This window comes from Salmo salar, chromosome 18 (genome assembly GCF_965601325.2).
Source record: "Salmo salar chromosome 18, fSalSal1, whole genome shotgun sequence".
Lineage (NCBI taxonomy): Eukaryota > Metazoa > Chordata > Actinopteri > Salmoniformes > Salmonidae > Salmo > Salmo salar.
Window position 1 is genome coordinate 1,430,001 of NC_138308.1, and position 24,555 is coordinate 1,454,555.

The 24,555-nt window shown below is 43.3% G+C and overlaps 1 protein-coding gene across 7 annotated transcripts in view; it reads left to right on the plus strand.

Annotated features, from left to right (window-relative positions):
• Positions 1-24,555, plus strand: part of card11 (caspase recruitment domain family, member 11) — a 136,850-nt gene that overhangs the window by 88,496 nt on the left and 23,799 nt on the right. For all 7 annotated transcript variants that reach the window (XM_082964668.1, XM_082964665.1, XM_082964662.1 and 4 more), the window contains exon 21: positions 15-99. In XM_082964668.1, the coding sequence (XP_082820794.1) occupies positions 15-99 (85 nt within the window). The remainder of the gene's footprint in view (positions 1-14; positions 100-24,555) is intronic.

Genomic DNA, 24,555 nt, shown 5'->3' on the forward strand with positions numbered 1-24,555 from the left:
TGTGTGATCTACAGGGCCCAGCAGCTGCTCCTGGTAAAGATGCAGAAGCTGGTGTGTCGAGGAGGAAGAGAGGAGAATGACAGCCTGCGCAACCTCAAGGTACTAACTAGCCCCTAACTAACCAGACAACTAACCCCTAACTAACTAGCAGCCTGCATAACCTCAGGGTACTAACTAGCCCCTAACTAATTAACCCCTATCTAACTAGCCCCTAACTAATTAACCCCTAACTAACCAACCCCTATCTAACTAGCCCCTAACTTGCTAGCCCCTAACTAACTAGTCTCTATCTAACTAGCCCCTAGCCAACTAGCCCCTAACTAACTAGCAGCCTGCATAACCTCAGGGTGCTAACTAGCCCCTAACTAACTAGCCCCTAACTAACTAGCAGCCTGCATAACCTCAGGGTACTAACTAGCCCCTAACTAACTAGCAACTAACTAACTACCCTCTACCTAACTAGCCCCTAACCAACTAGCCCCTAACTAACTACTCCCTAACTTATTAGCAGCCTGCATAACCTCAGGGTATAACTAACCGCTAACTAACTAGCCCTAACTAACTAGTAGCCTGCATAACCTCAGGGTACTAACTAGCCCCTAACTAACTAGCCTCCAACTAACTAGCCTCCAACTAACTAGCCCCTAACTAACTAGCAGCCTGCATAACCTCAGGGTACTAACTAGCCCCTAACTAACTAGCCTCCAACTAACTAGCCTCCAACTAACTAGCAGCCTGCATAACCTCAGGGTACTAACTAGCCCTAACTAACTAGCAGCCGCATAACCTCAGGGTACTAACTAGCCCCTTACTAACTAGCAGCCTGCATAACCTCAGGGTACTAACTAGCCCCTAACTAACTAGCCTCCAACTAACTAGCCTCCAACTAACTAGCCCCTAACTAACTAGCAGCCTGCATAACCTCAGGGTACTAACTAGCCCTAACTAACTAGCAGCCTGCATGACCTCAGGGTACTAACTAGCCCCTAACTAACTAGCCTCCAACTAACTAGCCCCTAACTAACTAGCAGCCTGCATAACCTCAGGGTACTAACTACCCCCTAACTAACTAGCCCCTAACTAATTAGCCCCTAACTAACTAGCCTCTACCTAACTAGCCCCTTACTAACTAGCCCTAACTAACTAGCCTCTAACTAACTAGCATCTTACTAACTAACCCCTAACTAACTAGCCTCCAACTAACTAGCCCCTTACTAACTAACCCCTAACTAACTAACCTTCAACTAACTAGCCCCTAACTCATTATCCCCTAACTAACAAACAAACTATTTGGCATCTAACTAACTAACCAACCGACTAACCAAGTAACTAACCAACTAACCAAGTAACTAACCTAGCTTCTAACTAACAAACTGTCTGAACAACTGAGTGCCTAACATAACTAACCTGACTAACTAAGGCCTAGATTCAATACGGACCGATACAGATCCCCGTTATAGTAACTAGCCAACTAACCCCTAACATAACTAACCTGACTAACTAAGGCCTAGATTCAATACGGACCGATACAGATCCCCGTTATAGTAACTAGCCAACTAACCCCTAACATAACTAACCTGACTAACTAAGGCCTAGATTCAATACGGACCGATACAGATCCCCGTTATAGTAACTAGCCAACTAACCCCTAACATAACTAACCTGACTAACTAAGGCCTAGATTCAATACGGACCGATACAGATCCCCGTTATAGTAACTAGCCAACTAACCCCTAACATAACTAACCTGACTAACTAAGGCCTAGATTCAATACGGACCGATACAGATCCCCGTTATAGTAACTAGCCAACTAACCCCTAACATAACTAACCTGACTAACTAAGGCCTAGATTCAATACGGACCGATACAGATCCCCGTTATAGTAACTAGCCAACTAACCCCTAACATAACTAACCTGACTAACTAAGGCCTAGATTCAATACGGACCGATACAGATCCCCGTTATAGTAACTAGCCAACTAACCCCTAACATAACTAACCTGACTAACTAAGGCCTAGATTCAATACGGACCGATACAGATCCCCGTTATAGTAACTAGCCAACTAACCCCTAACATAACTAACCTGACTAACTAAGGCCTAGATTCAATACGGACCGATACAGATCCCCGTTATAGTAACTAGCCAACTAACCCCTAACATAACTAACCTGACTAACTAAGGCCTAGATTCAATACGGACCGATACAGATCCCCGTTATAGTAACTAGCCAACTAACCCCTAACATAACTAACCTGACTAACTAAGGCCTAGATTCAATACGGACCGATACAGATCCCCGTTATAGTAACTAGCCAACTAACCCCTAACATAACTAACCTGACTAACTAAGGCCTAGATTCAATACGGACCGATACAGATCCCCGTTATAGTAACTAGCCAACTAACCCCTAACATAACTAACCTGACTAACTAAGGCCTAGATTCAATACGGACCGATACAGATCCCCGTTATAGTAACTAGCCAACTAACCCCTAACATAACTAACCTGACTAACTAAGGCCTAGATTCAATACGGACCGATACAGATCCCCGTTATAGTAACTAGCCAACTAACCCCTAACATAACTAACCTGACTAACTAAGGCCTAGATTCAATACGGACCGATACAGATCCCCGTTATAGTAACTAGCCAACTAACCCCTAACATAACTAACCTGACTAACTAAGGCCTAGATTCAATACGGACCGATACAGATCCCCGTTATAGTAACTAGCCAACTAACCCCTAACATAACTAACCTGACTAACTAAGGCCTAGATTCAATACGGACCGATACAGATCCCCGTTATAGTAACTAGCCAACTAACCCCTAACATAACTAACCTGACTAACTAAGGCCTAGATTCAATACGGACCGATACAGATCCCCGTTATAGTAACTAGCCCCAACTAACCCCTAACATAACTAACCTGACTAACTAAGGCCTAGATTCAATACGGACCGATACAGATCCCCGTTATAGTAACTAGCCAACTAACCCCTAACATAACTAACCTGACTAACTAAGGCCTAGATTCAATACGGACCGATACAGATCCCCGTTATAGTAACTAGCCAACTAACCCCTAACATAACTAACCTGACTAACTAAGGCCTAGATTCAATACGGACCGATACAGATCCCCGTTATAGTAACTAGCCAACTAACCCCTAACATAACTAACCTGACTAACTAAGGCCTAGATTCAATACGGACCGATACAGATCCCCGTTATAGTAACTAGCCAACTAACCCCTAACATAACTAACCTGACTAACTAAGGCCTAGATTCAATACGGACCGATACAGATCCCCGTTATAGTAACTAGCCAACTAACCCCTAACATAACTAACCTGACTAACTAAGGCCTAGATTCAATACGGACCGATACAGATCCCCGTTATAGTAACTAGCCAACTAACCCCTAACATAACTAACCTGACTAACTAAGGCCTAGATTCAATACGGACCGATACAGATCCCCGTTATAGTAACTAGCCAACTAACCCCTAACATAACTAACCTGACTAACTAAGGCCTAGATTCAATACGGACCGATACAGATCCCCGTTATAGTAACTAGCCAACTAACCCCTAACATAACTAACCTGACTAACTAAGGCCTAGATTCAATACGGACCGATACAGATCCCCGTTATAGTAACTAGCCAACTAACCCCTAACATAACTAACCTGACTAACTAAGGCCTAGATTCAATACGGACCGATACAGATCCCCGTTATAGTAACTAGCCAACTAACCCCTAACATAACTAACCTGACTAACTAAGGCCTAGATTCAATACGGACCGATACAGATCCCCGTTATAGTAACTAGCCAACTAACCCCTAACATAACTAACCTGACTAACTAAGGCCTAGATTCAATACGGACCGATACAGATCCCCGTTATAGTAACTAGCCAACTAACCCCTAACATAACTAACCTGACTAACTAAGGCCTAGATTCAATACGGACCGATACAGATCCCCGTTATAGTAACTAGCCAACTAACCCCTAACATAACTAACCTGACTAACTAAGGCCTAGATTCAATACGGACCGATACAGATCCCCGTTATAGTAACTAGCCAACTAACCCCTAACATAACTAACCTGACTAACTAAGGCCTAGATTCAATACGGACCGATACAGATCCCCGTTATAGTAACTAGCCAACTAACCCCTAACATAACTAACCTGACTAACTAAGGCCTAGATTCAATACGGACCGATACAGATCCCCGTTATAGTAACTAGCCAACTAACCCCTAACATAACTAACCTGACTAACTAAGGCCTAGATTCAATACGGACCGATACAGATCCCCGTTATAGTAACTAGCCAACTAACCCCTAACATAACTAACCTGACTAACTAAGGCCTAGATTCAATACGGACCGATACAGATCCCCGTTATAGTAACTAGCCAACTAACCCCTAACATAACTAACCTGACTAACTAAGGCCTAGATTCAATACGGACCGATACAGATCCCCGTTATAGTAACTAGCCAACTAACCCCTAACATAACTAACCTGACTAACTAAGGCCTAGATTCAATACGGACCGATACAGATCCCCGTTATAGTAACTAGCCAACTAACCCCTAACATAACTAACCTGACTAACTAAGGCCTAGATTCAATACGGACCGATACAGATCCCCGTTATAGTAACTAGCCAACTAACCCCTAACATAACTAACCTGACTAACTAAGGCCTAGATTCAATACGGACCGATACAGATCCCCGTTATAGTAACTAGCCAACTAACCCCTAACATAACTAACCTGACTAACTAAGGCCTAGATTCAATACGGACCGATACAGATCCCCGTTATAGTAACTAGCCAACTAACCCCTAACATAACTAACCTGACTAACTAAGGCCTAGATTCAATACGGACCGATACAGATCCCCGTTATAGTAACTAGCCAACTAACCCCTAACATAACTAACCTGACTAACTAAGGCCTAGATTCAATACGGACCGATACAGATCCCCGTTATAGTAACTAGCCAACTAACCCCTAACATAACTAACCTGACTAACTAAGGCCTAGATTCAATACGGACCGATACAGATCCCCGTTATAGTAACTAGCCAACTAACCCCTAACATAACTAACCTGACTAACTAAGGCCTAGATTCAATACGGACCGATACAGATCCCCGTTATAGTAACTAGCCAACTAACCCCTAACATAACTAACCTGACTAACTAAGGCCTAGATTCAATACGGACCGATACAGATCCCCGTTATAGTAACTAGCCAACTAACCCCTAACATAACTAACCTGACTAACTAAGGCCTAGATTCAATACGGACCGATACAGATCCCCGTTATAGTAACTAGCCAACTAACCCCTAACATAACTAACCTGACTAACTAAGGCCTAGATTCAATACGGACCGATACAGATCCCCGTTATAGTAACTAGCCAACTAACCCCTAACATAACTAACCTGACTAACTAAGGCCTAGATTCAATACGGACCGATACAGATCCCCGTTATAGTAACTAGCCAACTAACCCCTAACATAACTAACCTGACTAACTAAGGCCTAGATTCAATACGGACCGATACAGATCCCCGTTATAGTAACTAGCCAACTAACCCCTAACATAACTAACCTGACTAACTAAGGCCTAGATTCAATACGGACCGATACAGATCCCCGTTATAGTAACTAGCCAACTAACCCCTAACATAACTAACCTGACTAACTAAGGCCTAGATTCAATACGGACCGATACAGATCCCCGTTATAGTAACTAGCCAACTAACCCCTAACATAACTAACCTGACTAACTAAGGCCTAGATTCAATACGGACCGATACAGATCCCCGTTATAGTAACTAGCCAACTAACCCCTAACATAACTAACCTGACTAACTAAGGCCTAGATTCAATACGGACCGATACAGATCCCCGTTATAGTAACTAGCCAACTAACCCCTAACATAACTAACCTGACTAACTAAGGCCTAGATTCAATACGGACCGATACAGATCCCCGTTATAGTAACTAGCCAACTAACCCCTAACATAACTAACCTGACTAACTAAGGCCTAGATTCAATACGGACCGATACAGATCCCCGTTATAGTAACTAGCCAACTAACCCCTAACATAACTAACCTGACTAACTAAGGCCTAGATTCAATACGGACCGATACAGATCCCCGTTATAGTGCGCTTGGCGTTTAACCTTAAAAGCATCAACATATTTCAACCGCTAAAAGCACCAACAGAGGTCATTTTTTACCCATAAAGCACCAACAGAGGTTATTTTTTACCCATAAAGCACCAACAGAGGTCATTTTTTACCCATAAAGCCCCAACAGAGGCCATTTTTTACCCATAAAGCCCCAACAGAGGCCGTTTTTTACCCATAAAGCCCCAACAGAGGCCATTTTTTACCCATAAAGCCCCAACAGAGGCCGTTTTTTACCCATAAAGCCCCAACAGAGGCCATTTTTTACCCCATAAAGCCCCAACAGAGGCCATTTTTTACCCATAAAGCCCCAACAGAGGCCATTTTTTACCCATAAAGCCCCAACAGGGGTTATTTTCGAGCCCAAATTGGAAATATCAAAATGACACTTTCTGTCACATAGTAACACTTTTTATTTTATTAACCTTTTGTAACTGTAAATGGTTTAAATTCCCCCAAAATAATCAGACATTTAAAAAATGTCACAGATTTATACTCACGTTTGATATACAAAAATATATGTTTTTGCATGTTTCTCATGCTTTGAACAGTTATTTTCATCTATTTCATTCTGTTATTCACTCAAGGTGTTGTGTTTCTGTGATACTCAAGAGGCTGAGAAATTAGCGATTGAGCTAATCTGACGTACCGGTACAACCTAAAATAGCCACCGACATGGGCTATTTTATAGGCGATTATGGGACACCATTGTTGTGGATGGAATACCAGAGTGTCCACATGAGGAGAAAGTGAGAAAAATGATCAGTGAAAAGCTCCAGATGGAGGCCATAGGAAGATTGAGTTGGAGTGAACCCACAGGTCTGGAAAACCTGTGACGAGCCCAGGTGACAGACCCGGGCCGTTAACGGTCACGGTCCTAAGGTTCAACGACGAGATATCTGTTCTGGAGAGAGATCTCTGTTTACCCGTCAGATTGGCCCACCAACGCTCCTTATAGGACACAGCACTCTATACTCCTCTGTAAACTGGTCATCTCTGTTTACCCGTCTGAATTGGCCCACCAACGCTCCTTATAGGACACAGCACTCTATACTCCTCTGTAAACTGGTCATCTCTGTTTACCCGTCAGATTGGCCCACCAACGCTCCTTATAGGACACAGCACTCTATACTCCTCTGTAAACTGGTCATCTCTGTTTACCCGTCAGATTGGCCCACCAACGCTCCTTATAGGACACAGCACTCTATACTCCTCTGTAAACTGGTCATCTCTGTTTAACCGTCTGAATTGGCCCCCAACGCTCCTTATAGGACACAGCACTCTATACTCCTCTGTAAACTGGTCATCTCTGTTTACCCGTCTGAATTGGCCCACCAACGCTCCTTATAGGACACAGCACTCTATACTCCTCTGTAAACTGGTCATCTCTGTTTACCCGTCTGAATTGGCCCACCAACGCTCCTTATAGGACACAGCACTCTATACTCCTCTGTAAACTGGTCATCTCTGTTTACCCGTCTGAATTGGCCCACCAACGCTCCTTATAGGACACAGCACTCTATACTCCTCTGTAAACTGGTCATCTCTGTTTACCAGTCAGATTGGCCCCCAACGCTCCTTATAGGACACAGCACTCTATACTCCTCTGTAAACTGGTCATCTCTGTTTACCCGTCAGATTGGCCCCCAACGCTCCTTATAGGACACAGCACTCTATACTCCTCTGTAAACTGGTCATCTCTGTTTACCCGTCAGATTGGCCCACCAACGCTCCTTATAGGACACAGCACTCTATACTCCTCTGTAAACTGGTCATCTCTGTTTACCCGTCAGATTGGGCCCACCAACGCTCCTTATAGGACACAGCACTCTATACTCCTCTGTAAACTGGTCATCTCTGTTTACCCGTCAGATTGGGCCCCCAACGCTCCTTATAGGACACAGCACTCTATACTCCTCTGTAAACTGGTCATCTCTGTTTACCCGTCTGAATTGGCCCCCAACGCTCCTTATAGGACACAGCACTCTATACTCCTCTGTAAACTGGTCATCTCTGTTTACCCGTCTGAATTGGCCCCCAACGCTCCTTATAGGACACAGCACTCTATACTCCTCTGTAAACTGGTCATCTCTGTTTACCAGTCAGATTGGCCCACCAACGCTCCTTATAGGACACAGCACTCTATACTCCTCTGTAAACTGGTCATCTCTGTTTACCCGTCTGAATTGGCCCCCAACGCTCCTTATAGGACACAGCACTCTATACTCCTCTGTAAACTGGTCATCTCTGTTTAACCGTCTGAATTGGCCCACCAACGCTCCTTATAGGACACAGCACTCTATACTCCTCTGTAAACTGGTCATCTCTGTTTACCCGTCAGATTGGCCCACCAACGCTCCTTATAGGACACAGCACTCTATACTCCTCTGTAAACTGGTCATCTCTGTTTACCCGTCTGAATTGGCCCACCAACGCTCCTTATAGGACACAGCACTCTATACTCCTCTGTAAACTGGTCATCTCTGTTTACCCGTCTGAATTGGCCCACCAACGCTCCTTATAGGACACAGCACTCTATACTCCTCTGTAAACTGGTCATCTCTGTTTACCCGTCTGAATTGGCCCACCAACGCTCCTTATAGGACACAGCACTCTATACTCCTCTGTAAACTGGTCATCTCTGTTTACCAGTCAGATTGGCCCCCAACGCTCCTTATAGGACACAGCACTCTATACTCCTCTGTAAACTGGTCATCTCTGTTTACCCGTCAGATTGGCCCCCAACGCTCCTTATAGGACACAGCACTCTATACTCCTCTGTAAACTGGTCATCTCTGTTTACCCGTCAGATTGGCCCCCAACGCTCCTTATAGGACACAGCACTCTATACTCCTCTGTAAACTGGTCATCTCTGTTTACCCGTCAGATTGGGCCCCCAACGCTCCTTATAGGACACAGCACTCTATACTCCTCTGTAAACTGGTCATCTCTGTTTACCCGTCAGATTGGGCCCCCAACGCTCCTTATAGGACACAGCACTCTATACTCCTCTGTAAACTGGTCATCTCTGTTTACCCGTCTGAATTGGCCCCCAACGCTCCTTATAGGACACAGCACTCTATACTCCTCTGTAAACTGGTCATCTCTGTTTACCCGTCTGAATTGGCCCCCAACGCTCCTTATAGGACACAGCACTCTATACTCCTCTGTAAACTGGTCATCTCTGTTTACCAGTCAGATTGGCCCCCAACGCTCCTTATAGGACACAGCACTCTATACTCCTCTGTAAACTGGTCATCTCTGTTTACCCGTCTGATTGGCCCCCAACGCTCCTTATAGGACACAGCACTCTATACTCCTCTGTAAACTGGTCATCTCTGTTTACCCGTCTGAGATTGGCCCCCAACGCTCCTTATAGGACACAGCACTCTATACTCCTCTGTAAACTGGTCATCTCTGTTTACCCGTCTGAATTGGCCCCCAACGCTCCTTATAGGACACAGCACTCTATACTCCTCTGTAAACTGGTCATCTCTGTTTACCCGTCAGATTGGCCCACCAACGCTCCTTATAGGACACAGCACTCTATACTCCTCTGTAAACTGGTCATCTCTGTTTACCAGTCAGATTGGCCCACCAACGCTCCTTATAGGACACAGCACTCTATACTCCTCTGTAAACTGGTCATCTCTGTTTACCCGTCTGATTGGCCCCCAACGCTCCTTATAGGACACAGCACTCTATACTCCTCTGTAAACTGGTCATCTCTGTTTACCCGTCAGATTGGCCCACCAACGCTCCTTATAGGACACAGCACTCTATACTCCTCTGTAAACTGGTCATCTCTGTTTACCCGTCTGAATTGGCCCCCAACGCTCCTTATAGGACACAGCACTCTATACTCCTCTGTAAACTGGTCATCTCTGTTTACCCGTCAGATTGGCCCCCAACGCTCCTTATAGGACACAGCACTCTATACTCCTCTGTAAACTGGTCATCTCTGTTTACCCGTCTGAATTGGCCCCCAACGCTCCTTATAGGACACAGCACTCTATACTCCTCTGTAAACTGGTCATCTCTGTTTAACCGTCTGAATTGGCCCCCAACGCTCCTTATAGGACACAGCACTCTATACTCCTCTGTAAACTGGTCATCTCTGTTTACCCGTCAGATTGGCCCACCAACGCTCCTTATAGGACACAGCACTCTATACTCCTCTGTAAACTGGTCATCTCTGTTTAACCGTCTGAATTGGCCCCCAACGCTCCTTATAGGACACAGCACTCTATACTCCTCTGTAAACTGGTCATCTCTGTTTACCAGTCAGATTGGCCCCCAACGCTCCTTATAGGACACAGCACTCTATACTCCTCTGTAAACTGGTCATCTCTGTTTAACCGTCTGAATTGGCCCCCAACGCTCCTTATAGGACACAGCACTCTATACTCCTCTGTAAACTGGTCATCTCTGTTTAACCGTCTGAATTGGCCCCCAACGCTCCTTATAGGACACAGCACTCTATACTCCTCTGTAAACTGGTCATCTCTGTTTAACCGTCTGAATTGGCCCCCAACGCTCCTTATAGGACACAGCACTCTATACTCCTCTGTAAACTGGTCATCTCTGTTTACCCGTCAGATTGGGCCCCCAACGCTCCTTATAGGACACAGCACTCTATACTCCTCTGTAAACTGGTCATCTCTGTTTACCCGTCAGATTGGCCCACCAACGCTCCTTATAGGACACAGCACTCTATACTCCTCTGTAAACTGGTCATCTCTGTTTACCAGTCAGATTGGCCCCCAACGCTCCTTATAGGACACAGCACTCTATACTCCTCTGTAAACTGGTCATCTCTGTTTACCCGTCAGATTGGGGCCCCAACGCTCCTTATAGGACACAGCACTCTATACTCCTCTGTAAACTGGTCATCTCTGTTTACCAGTCAGATTGGCCCCCAACGCTCCTTATAGGACACAGCACTCTATACTCCTCTGTAAACTGGTCATCTCTGTTTACCCGTCAGATTGGCCCACCAACGCTCCTTATAGGACACAGCACTCTATACTCCTCTGTAAACTGGTCATCTCTGTTTACCCGTCAGATTGCTCCTTATAGGACACAGCACTCTATACTCCTCTGTAAACTGGTCATCTCTGTTTACCCGTCAGATTGGCCCACCAACGCTCCTTATAGGACACAGCACTCTATACTCCTCTGTAAACTGGTCATCTCTGTTTACCCGTCTGAATTGGCCCCCAACGCTCCTTATAGGACACAGCACTCTATACCTCCTCTGTAAACTGGTCATCTCTGTTTACCGTCAGATTGGCCCCCAACGCTCCTTATAGGACACAGCACTCTATACTCCTCTGTAAACTGGTCATCTCTGTATACCCGTCAGATTGGCCCACCAACGCTCCTTATAGGACACAGCACTCTATACTCCTCTGTAAACTGGTCATCTCTGTTTAACCGTCTGAATTGGCCCCCAACGCTCCTTATAGGACACAGCACTCTATACTCCTCTGTAAACTGGTCATCTCTGTTTACCCGTCAGATTGGGCCCCCAACGCTCCTTATAGGACACAGCACTCTATACTCCTCTGTAAACTGGTCATCTCTGTTTACCCGTCAGATTGGGCCCCCAACGCTCCTTATAGGACACAGCACTCTATACTCCTCTGTAAACTGGTCATCTCTGTTTACCCGTCAGATTGGCCCACCAACGCTCCTTATAGGACACAGCACTCTATACTTCTCTGTAAACTGGTCATCTCTGTTTACCCGTCAGATTGGGCCCCCAACGCTCCTTATAGGACACAGCACTCTATACTCCTCTGTAAACTGGTCATCTCTGTTTAACCGTCTGAATTGGCCCCCAACGCTCCTTATAGGACACAGCACTCTATACTCCTCTGTAAACTGGTCATCTCTGTTTACCAGTCAGATTGGCCCCCAACGCTCCTTATAGGACACAGCACTCTATACTCCTCTGTAAACTGGTCATCTCTGTTTACCCGTCAGATTGGGCCCCCAACGCTCCTTATAGGACACAGCACTCTATACTCCTCTGTAAACTGGTCATCTCTGTTTACCCGTCAGATTGGGCCCCCAACGCTCCTTATAGGACACAGCACTCTATATTCCTCTGTAAACTGGTCATCTCTGTTTACCCGTCAGATTGGGCCCCCAACGCTCCTTATAGGACACAGCACTCTATACTCCTCTGTAAACTGGTCCTCTCTGTTTAACCGTCTGAAGTGGCCCCCAACGCTCCTTATAGGACACAGCACTCTATACTCCTCTGTAAACTGGTCATCTCTGTTTACCCGTCAGATTGGCCCACCAACGCTCCTTATAGGACACAGCACTCTATACTCCTCTGTAAACTGGTCATCTCTGTTTAACCGTCTGAATTGGCCCCCAACGCTCCTTATAGGACACAGCACTCTATACTCCTCTGTAAACTGGTCATCTCTGTTTACCCGTCAGATTGGGCCCCCAACGCTCCTTATAGGACACAGCACTCTATACTCCTCTGTAAACTGGTCATCTCTGTTTAACCGTCTGAATTGGCCCCCAACGCTCCTTATAGGACACAGCACTCTATACTCCTCTGTAAACTGGTCATCTCTGTTTACCCGTCAGATTGGCCCACCAACGCTCCTTATAGGACACAGCACTCTATACTCCTCTGTAAACTGGTCATCTCTGTTTACCCGTCAGATTGGCCCACCAACGCTCCTTATAGGACACAGCACTCTATACTCCTCTGTAAACTGGTCATCTCTGTTTACCCGTCAGATTGGGCCCCCAACGCTCCTTATAGGACACAGCACTCTATACTCCTCTGTAAACTGGTCATCTCTGTTTACCCGTCAGATTGGGCCCCCAACGCTCCTTATAGGACACAGCACTCTATACTCCTCTGTAAACTGGTCATCTCTGTTTACCCGTCAGATTGGGCCCCCAACGCTCCTTATAGGACACAGCACTCTATACTCCTCTGTAAACTGGTCATCTCTGTTTACCCGTCAGATTGTCCCACCAACGCTCCTTATAGGACACAGCACTCTATACTCCTCTGTAAACTGGTCATCTCTGTTTACCCGTCAGATTGGCCCACCAACGCTCCTTATAGGACACAGCACTCTATACTCCTCTGTAAACTGGTCATCTCTGTTTAACCGTCTGAATTGGCCCCCAACGCTCCTTATAGGACACAGCACTCTATACTCCTCTGTAAACTGGTCATCTCTGTTTACCCGTCTGAATTGGCCCCCAACGCTCCTTATAGGACACAGCACTCTATACTCCTCTGTAAACTGGTCATCTCTGTTTACCCGTCAGATTGACCCCCAACGCTCCTTATAGGACACAGCACTCTATACTCCTCTGTAAACTGGTCATCTCTGTTTACCCGTCAGATTGGCCCACCAACGCTCCTTATAGCCTCTCTAGGGTAGGTGGGACGCTAGCGTTCGTCGAAACATGTCAAACGATGTTTATAATTAATCCTCAGGTTGTCTATTGTTTAAATAATCAATAATATTTCAACCGGACAATAGCGTCGTCAATAGAACGGAAAAACAACGAACGGTTACGCGCTCAAAACAGCTCTGCTTCATTTAGAGTCCACTGAAAGATTAGTCTCATTCTTCCTCGTTTTTTTCAGAATACAAGCCTGAAAACAATGTCTAAAGACTGTTGCCATCTTGTGGAAGCCATAGGAACTGCAATTTGGGTCCTATCCAAATACATACTGTATAGGCATTCAATAGAAAATGTACCCACATCAAAAAATATCCCACTTCCTCGATGGATTTTCCTCAGGTTTTCGCCTGCTATATCAGTTCTGTTATACTCACAGACATTATTTTAACAGTTTTGGAAACTTTAGAGTGTTTTCTATCCAATACTATCATGCATATGCATATCCTAGCTTCTGAGCCTGTAACGTTCTTCGTCGTCAGACGAAACAGAGAAATCATCGTCTGAGAAAGTGGACCAATACGCAGCGGGTTGCGTGCTCATCATTATATTTATTAAACTGTGAACACGGAAAAACAATAAACAATGAAACGACGACAGGAAACAGTTTAGCAGGCTACACACATAACAGCAGTGCTAAAACAACAACCCACAAACCCCAGGTGAAAAACACACTCCTAATATATGACTCCCAATCAGGAACAACGATAACCAGCTGTTCCTGATCGGGAGCCACACAGACCAACAAAGAAACAGACATACTAGAAAAACCATACAACACAACCCTACTGCCACCTCCTGATCAAAATCTAATACAAATTACTCCCTCTGCTGGTCAGGACGTGACAGAGCCTGAGTAACAGGCAGTTTACATTGGGCACCTCATTCATCCAAAATTCAAAATACTGCCCCCTACCCAAGAGAGGTTATAGGACACATCACTCTATACTCCTCTGTAAACTGGTCATCTCTGTATACCCGTCGCAAGACCCACTGGTTGATGCTTATTTATAAAACCCTCTTAGGCCTCACTCCCCCCTATCTGAGATATCTACTGCAGCCCTCATCCTCCCCATACAACACCCGTTCACTCCCCCATATCTGAGATATCTACTGCAGCCCTCATCCTCCACATACAACACCCGTTCACTCCCCCCTATCTGAGATATCTACTGCAGCCCTCATCCTCCACATACAACACCCGTTCACTCCCCCCTATCTGAGATATCTACTGCAGCCCTCATCCTCCCCATACAACACCCGTTCTGCCAGTCACATTCTGTTAAAGGTCCCCAAAGCGAACACATCCCTGGGTCGCTCCTCTTTTCAGTTCGCTGCAGCCAGCGACTGGAACGAGCTGCAACAAACACTCAAACTGGACAGTTCAATCTCAATCTCTTCATTCAAAGACTCAATCACAGACCCTCTTACTGACAGTTGTGGCTGCTTTGCGTGATGTATTGTTGTCTCTATCTTCTTGCCCTTTGTGCTGTTGTCTGAGCCCAATAATGTTTGTACCATGTTTTGTGCTGCTACCATGTTGTGTTGCTACCATGTTGTGTTGCTACCATGCTGTGTTTCTACCATGCTGTGTTTCTACCATGCTGTGTTGTTGTATTAGGTCTCTCTTTATGTAGTGCTGTGTTGTCTCTCTTGTTGTGATGTGTGTTGTGTCCTATATTTATATTGTATTTACTCTTTGTTTATAATCCCAGCCCCCGTCCCCGTAGGAGGCCTTTTGCCTTCTGGTAGGCCGTCACTGTAAATAAGAATTTGTTCTTAACTGACTTGCCTTTTTAAATAAAGGTAAAATAAATAAATATACACACACACACACACACACACACACACCAACTGACACAAGCGCCTGATTGACTGACTATTAGCTAGAGAATATTTTTTATTTTTATTTAACTCATAATTTTTTCTCTCCATATTATGTCTATCTCTGATCAGCTAGCCAGGAAAGGGCTAAGAAAAGCTCATATTAGTATATGTAGCCTTAGAAATAAGGTTCATGAAATCAATAACTTGCTAACATCGAATAACATTCAAATACTGGCTATCTCTGCAACTCACTTAGATAATGCCTTTGATGATACAGCAGTAGCAATACAAGGATATAAAAAACGCTCTGGATAAGAGCGTCTGCTAAAATGACTAAAATGTAAATGTAATGGGCCTAGACAGCTGCCCTGGGGAATTCCTGATTCTACCAGTAATGGGCCTAGACAGCTGCCCTGGGGAATTCCTGATTCTACCAGTAAGGGGCCTAGACAGCTGCCCTGGGGAATTCCTGATTCTACCAGTAATGGGCCTAGACAGCTGCCCTGGGGAATTCCTGATTCTATCAGTAAGGGGCCTAGACAGCTGCCCTGGGGAATTCCTGATTCTACCAGTAATGGGCCTAGACAGCTGCCCTGGGGAATTCCTGATTCTACATGGATTATAAAAATATTTAACCTTTATTTAATTAACCAGGTGGCCAGTTGAGAACAAGTCCTTTAATTAACCAGGTGGCTAGTTGAGAACAAGTCCTTTATTTAACCAGGTAGGCTAGTTGAGAACAAGTCCTTTATTTAACCAGGTAGGCTAGTTGAGAACAAGTCCTTTATTTAACCAGGTGGGCAGTTGAGAACAAGTCCTTTATTTAACCAGGTAGGCTAGTTGAGAACAAGTCCTTTATTTAACCAGGTAGGCTAGTTGAGAACAAGTTCTCATTTACAACTGCATCCTGGCCAAGATAAAGCAAAGCAGTGCGACAAAAACAACAACACAGAGTTACACATAAGCAAACGTACAGTCAATAACAGAAAAGAAAAATCTATATACAGTGTGTGCAAATGTAGTAGGATTAGGGAGGCAATAAATAGGCCATGGTGGTAAAATATTTACAATTTAGCATTAACTTCTCAGGGCTACGTGGGACGCTAGCGTCCCATCTGCGGGACACACTATTCAACAGCCAGTGAAATAGCATGGCGCGAAATACAAAACAGCAAAAAATCTCATAATTTCATTTTCTCAAACAATCAACTATTTTACACCATTTTAAAGATAAGACTCGTTAATCTAACCACATTGTCCGATTTCAAAAAGGCTTTACGGCGAAAGCATAAAATTAGATTATGTTAGGAGAGTCATAGAGAAAAATAACCACACAGCCATTTTCCAAGCAAAGATATATGTCACATAAACCCAAAACACAGCTAAATGCAGCACTAACCTTTGACGATCTTCATCAGATGACACTCCTAGGACATTATGTTACACAATACATGTATGTTTTGTTCGATAAAGTTCACATTTATATCCAAAAACAGCATTTTACATTGGCGCTTGATGTTCAGAAAATGTATTCCCACCAAAACGGCCGGTGAATGAGCACATCAATTTACAAAAACACTCATCATAAACGTTGACAAAATTTATAACAATTATTTAAAGAATTATAGATAGACTACTCCTGGATGCAACCGCTGTGTCAGATTTTACAATATCTTTACGGAGAAAGCACAATTTTCAATAATCTGAGTACATAGCTCAGCCATCACGGCGAGCTATACAGACACCCGCCAAGTTCGGGGTCACCTAAACTCAGAATTAGTATTAGAAATATTCTCTTACCTTTGCTGATCTTCGTCAGAATGCACTCCCAGGACTCCCACTTCCACAAGAAATGTTATTTTTGTTCAAAATAATCCATATTTATGTCCCAATACCTCCGTTTTGTTCGTGCGTACAGAGCACTATCCAAAGGCATAACGCGCGAGAGCGGTACCAGAGACGAAAAGTCAAATAGCTCCATTACCCTTCGTAGAAACATGTCAAACGTTGTTTACAATCAAACTTTAGGGTATTTTTTGTGTAAAAATGCGATAATATTCCAACCAGACAATAGCGTATTCATTCCAGGAGAAAAAGGAGGGGCGCGTTGGCGGGATCGCGCATCACCAAGCCCTTTGTCCTCAGGCAGTCCACTCATTGACTGAGCTACAATTCTCTGCCCGGTAACAGGAGAATGATCAAAAAACTTTCTGAAGGCTTTTGACAGCCAATGGAAGCCTTAGGAAGTGCAACGTGACCCCACAGACACTGTAGTTTCGATAGGGATTCAAAAGAAGAACTACAATTCTCAGATCTCCAACTTCCTGGTTGGATTTTTCTCAGGTTTTTGCCTGCCATATGAGTTCTGTTATACTCACAGACATCATTCAAACAGTTTTAGAAACTTCAGAGTGTTTTCTATCCAAATCGACTAATAATATGCAAATATTTGACTCTAGGCCCGAATATTAGGCAGTTTACTCTGGGCACGCTTTTCATCCGAAATCGAAAATACTGCCCCCTATACCTTGACAGGTTAAATCTACTCTGCTCTCCTGCACCTGACTTCGCCTCCCGTACACAGCCGTAACAGGGGTCTAGAGTTTTTTTCCTCTGGTTGCACATTTAACATGCTGATAGAAATGAGGTAAAACTGATTTAAGTTTCCCTGCATTAAAGTCCCCGCTAGGAGCGCCGCCTATGGATGAGCGTTTTCCTGTTTGCTTATGCAAAAAAATACAAATTCTTATTTTCAATGACGGCCTATCAGGGAACAGTGGGTTAACTGCCTTGTTCAGGGGGCAGAACGACAGATTTGTACCTTGTCAGCTCTGGGTTTCAATCTTGCAACCTTTTGATTACTAATCCAACGCTTTAACCACTAGGCTACCCTGTCGCCTCAGGCGAGCAAATCCTCGAGACTAACTTAGATATTGTTCACCAGCTGTTGTTTACAAATATATATAGGACCCTGCCCTGTGTCTTACACGAGGCTGCTGTTCTACCCTGTGTTTTACCAGAGGCTGCTGCCCTACCCTGTGTTTTACCAGAGGCTGCTGTTCTACCCTGTGTCTTACCAGAGGCTGCTGTTCTACCCTGTGTTTTACCAGAGGCTGCTGCCCTACCCTGTGTTTTACCAGAGGCTGCTGCCCTACCCTGTGTTTTACCAGAGGCTGCTGCCCTACCCTGTGTTTTACCAGAGGCTGCTGCCCTACCCTGTGTTTTACCAGAGGCTGCTGTTCTACCCTGTGTTTTACCAGAGGCTGCTGCCCTACCCTGTGTCTTACCAGAGGCTGCTGCCCTACCCTGTGTTTTACCAGAGGCTGCTTCCCTACCCTGTGTTTTACCAGAGGCTGCGGCCCTACCCTGTGTTTTACCAGAGGCTGCTGTTCTACCCTGCCGATAAAGTGTTTAACCCACCAGATGTATGTTATTAATGTCGTCGTTCAGCCACGACTCAGTGAAACATAAGATATTACAGTTCTTAATGTCGTCGTTCAGCCACGACTCAGTGAAACATAAGATATTACAGTTCTTAATGTCGTCGTTCAGCCACGACTCAGTGAAACATAAGATATTACAGTTCTTAATGTCGTCGTTCAGCCACGACTCAGTGAAACATAAGATATTACAGTTCTTAATGTCGTCGTTCAGCCACGACTCAGTGAAACATAAGATATTACAGTTTTTAATGTCCCGTTGGACAGGATATACGTGCTTTCAGTTCGTCACATTTATTTTCCAGCGATTGAACGTTAGCTAACAGTACGGATGGCAAAGGCAGATTAGCCACTCACAAGGCATCCCGATCTCTTTCCGCGCAATCTCTGTGTTTTTCTCCGGGGGTATGTGGGTCTGTTCGGGTGTTTGGAGTATATCCTTCCCCTCCGACTCTTTAAAGAAAAATTATTTGTCCAATCTGAGGTGAGTAACCGCTGTTCTGATGTCCAAAAGCTCTTTTCGGTCATAAGAGATGGTAGCAGCAACATTATGTACAAAATAAATTACAAACAATATGAAAAAAACTAACAACATATCATGGTTGGTTAAGAGCCAGTAAAACAGCAGCCATCAAATGGGATTATTATCATGGATTAGGAAGCGTTGCTACAGTACAAAGTCTCTCTAACCCATCAGATGGGATTATTATCATGGATTAGGAGCGTTGCTACAGTACAAAGTCTCTCCGGCGTCATCAGATGGGATTATTATCATGGATTAGGAGCGTTGCTACAGTACAAAGTCTCTCTAACCCATCAGATGGGATTATTATCATGGATTGGGAGCGTTGCTACAGTGCAAAGTCTCTCCAGCGTCATCAGATGGGATTATTATCATGGATTAGGAAGCGTTGCTACAGTACAAAGTCTCTCCGGCGCCATCAAATGGGATTATTATCATGGATTAGGAAGCGTTGCTACAGTACAAAGTCTCTCCGGCGCCATCAGATGGGATTATTATCATGGATTAGGAGCGTTGCTACAGTACAAAGTCTCTCCGGCGCCATCAGATGGGATTATTATCATGGATTAGGAAGCGTTGCTACAGTACAAAGTCTCTCCGGCGTCATCAGATGGGATTATTATCATGGATTAGGAAGCGTTGCTACAGTACAAAGTCTCTCTAACCCATCAAATGGGATTATTATCATGGATTGGGAGCGTTGCTACAGTACAAAGTCTCTCTGGTGTCATCAGATGGGATTATTATCATGGATTAGGAAGCGTTGCTACAGTACAAAGTCTCTCTAACCCATCAGATGGGATTATTATCATGGATTAGGAGCGTTGCTACAGTACAAAGTCTCTCCGGCGCCATCAGATGGGATTATTATCATGGATTGGGAGCGTTGCTACAGTACTGTCTCTCTAACCCATCAAATGGGATTATTATCATGGATTGGGAGCGTTGCTACAGTGCAAAGTGCAGAGAGATCCTTGATGGGATTATTATCATGGATTGGGAGCGTTGCTACAGTACAAAGTCTCTCTAACCCATCAAATGGGATTATTATCATGATTGGGAGCGTTGCTACAGTACAAAGTCTCTCCGGCGTCATCAGATGGGATTATTATCATGGATTAGGAAGCGTTGCTACAGTACAAAGTCTCTCCGGTGCCATCAGATGGGATTATTATCATGGATTAGGAAGCGTTGCTACAGTACAAAGTCTCTCTAACCCATCAGATGGGATTATTATCATGGATTAGGAGCGTTGCTACAGTACAAAGTCTCTCCGGCGCCATCAGATGGGATTATTATCATGGATTAGGAAGCGTTGCTACAGTACAAAGTCTCTCCGGTGTCATCAAATGGGATTATTATCATGGATTAGGAAGCGTTGCTACAGTACAAAGTCTCTCCGGCGCCATCAGATGGGATTATTATCATGGATTGGGAGCGTTGCTACAGTACAAAGTCTCTCCGGCGTCATCAAATGGGATTATTATCATGGATTGGGAGCGTTGCTACAGTACAAAGTGCAGAGAGATCCTTGATGAAAACCTGCTCCATGGGGTTTAGGACCTCAGCCTGGGGTGGAGGTTCACCTTCCAGCAGAACAACGACCCCAAGACATACAGCCAAGACCAAGACACATGTCATATTTCAGTTGTTTATATGTAATACATTTGCAAAACATTTTTTAAAAAATCAGTTTTTGCTTTTTCATTATGGGGTATTGTGTGTAGATTGATTTTTTATCCATTTCAGAATAAGGCTGCAACAAAATGTGGAAAAAGTCGAGCGGTCTGAATTCTTTCCGAATAAGAGTCCAAATGTTCAGCACCACTATACAAAAAAAATTATAATTTTTCATTCCTCCATATTAACACAGAAATCATAGTAAATTGTGCTTGTATGCAGGCAACTAGCTGCTTGACAAAGTCCTACATTTTTAGAACGATCAAAACAAGGTCTTCAAAATGCTGACTTTTTTAGGATTGGTGCTTTTAGGATTAAAGGGAAAGGGAATTTCCCATTGAGCCGATATATCCAGCGTTTACCGCGAATGCGGGAACATTGCCTTTAAAAGGTGCACAGCTGAAAAGGGGGGCCGATCGGATTGAATCCTGTCCTAAACTACCTTAATAACCCTAACCGTTTAATAACCCTAACCTTAACCCTTTAATAACCCTTTAATACCCCTAACCTTAACCCTTTAATAACCCTAACCTTAACCCTTTAATACCCCTAACCTTAACCCTTTAATAACCCTAACCTTAACCCTTTAATACCCCTAACCTTAACCCTTTAATACCCTAACCTTAACCCTTTAATACCCCTAACCTTAACCCTTTAATACCCCTAACCTTAACCCTTTAATACCCCTAACCTTAACCCTTTAATACCCCTAACCTTAACCCTTTAATAACCCTAACCTTAACCCTTTAATAACCCTAACCTTAACCCTTTAATAACCCTAACCTTAACCCTTTAATAACCCTAACCTTAACCCTTTAATAACCCTAACCTTAACCCTTTAATAACCCTAACCTTAACCCTTTAATAACCCTAACCTTAACCCTTTAAGCTAACCTTAACCCTTTAATAACCCTAACCTTAACCATTTAATAACCCTAACCTTAACCCTTTAATAACCCTAACCTTAACCCTTTAATAACCCTAACCTTAACCATTTAATAACCCTAACCTTAACCCTTTAATAACCCTAACCTTAACCCTTTAATAACCCTAACCTTAACCCTTTAATAACCCTAACCTTAACCCTTTAATAACCCTAACCTTAACCCTTTAATAACCTTAACCCTTTAACTTAACCCTTTAACCCTAACCCCCTTAACCTTAACCCTTTAATAACCCTAACCTTAACCCTTTAATAACCCTAACCTTAACCCTTTAATAACCCTTTAATAACCCTAACCTTAACCCTTTAATAACCCTAACCTTAACCCTTTAATAACCCTAACCTTAACCCTTTAATAACCCTAACCTTAACCCTTTAATAACCCTAACCTTAACCCTTTAATACCCCTAACCTTAACCCTTTAATACCCCTAACCTTAACCCTTTAATAACCCTAACCTTAACCCTTTAATAACCCTAACCTTAACCCTTTAATAAGCCTAACCTTAACCCTTTAATAACCCTAACCTTAACCCTTTAATAACCCTAACCTTAACCCTTTAATACCCCTAACCTTAACCCTTTAATAACCCTAACCTTAACCCTTTAATACCCCTAACCTTAACCCTTTAATACCCCTAACCTTAACCCTTTAATAACCCTAACCTTAACCCTTTAATAACCCTAACCTTAACCCTTTAATAACCCTAACGCTAACCTTAACCCTTTAATACCCCTAACCTTAACCATTTAATAACCCTAACCTTAACCCTTTAATAACCCTAACCTTAACCCTTTAATAACCCTAACCTTAACCCTTTAATAACCCTAACCCTTTAATAACCCTAACCTTAACCCTTTAATAACCCTAACCTTAACCCTTTAATAACCCTAACCTTAACCCTTTAATAAGCCTAACCCTTTAATAACCCTAACCTTAACCCTTTAATAACCCTAACCTTAACCCTTTAATACCCCTAACCTTAACCCTTTAATAACCCTAACCTTAACCCTTTAATAACCCTAACCGTAACCCTTTAATAACCCTAACCTTAACCCTTTAATAAGCCTAACCTTAACCCTTTAATAACCCTAACCTTAACCCTTTAATAAGCCTAACCTTAACCCTTTAATAACCCTAACCTTAACCCTGTAATAACCCTAACCTTAACCCTTTAATAACCCTAACCTTAACCCTTTAATAACCCTAACCTTAACCCTTTAATAACCCTAACCTTAACCCTTTAATAACCCTAACCTTAACCCTTTAATAACCCTAACCCTTTAATACCCCTAACCTTAACCCTTTAATAAGCCTAACCTTAACCTTTTAATAACCCTAACCTTAACCCTTTAATAACCCTAACCTTAACCCTTTAATAACCCTAACCTTAACCCTTTAATAACCCTAACCTTAACCCTTTAATACCCCTAACCTTAACCCTTTAATAACCTTAAACCTTTAATAACCCTAACCTTAACCCTTTAATAACCCTAACCTTAACCCTTTAATAACCGTAACCCTTTAATACCCCTAACCTTAACCCTTTAATAAGCCTAACCTTAACCCTTTAATAACCCTAACCTTAACCCTTTAATAACCCTAACCTTAACCCTTTAATAACCCTAACCTTAACCCTTTAATAACCCTAACCTTAACCCTTTAATAACCCTAACCTTAACCCTTTAATAACCCTAACCCTTTAATAACCCTAACCTTAACCCTTTAATAACCCTAACCTTAACCCTTTAATAACCCTAACCTTAACCCTTTAATAACCCTAACCCTTTAATAACCCTAACCTTAACCCTTTAATACCCCTAACCCTTTAATAACCCTAACCTTAACCCTTTAATAACCCTAACCCTTTAATAACCCTAACCTTAACCCTTTAATACCCCTAACCCTTTAATAACCCTAACCTTAACCCTTTAATAAGCCTAACCCTTTAATAACCCTAACCTTAACCCTTTAATAACCCTAACCCTTTAATAACCCTAACCTTAACCCTTTAATAAGCCTAACCTTAACCCTTTAATAACCCTAACCTTAACCCTTTAATAACCCTAACCTTAACCCTTTAATAACCCTAACCTTAACCCTTTAATAACCCTAACCTTAACCCTTTAATAACCTTAACCCTTTAATAACCCTAACCCTTTAATAACCCTAACCTTAACCCTTTAATAACCCTAACCTTAACCCTTTAATAAGACTAACCCTTTAATAACCCTAACCTTAACCCTTTAATAACCTTAACCCTTTAATAACCCTAACCCTTTAATAACCCTAACCTTAACCCTTTAATAACCCTAACCTTAACCCTTTAATAACCCTAACCTTAACCCTTTAATACCCCTAACCTTAACCCTTTAATAACCTTAACCCTTTAATAACCCTAACCTTAACCTTTTAATAACCCTAACCCTTTAATACCCCTAA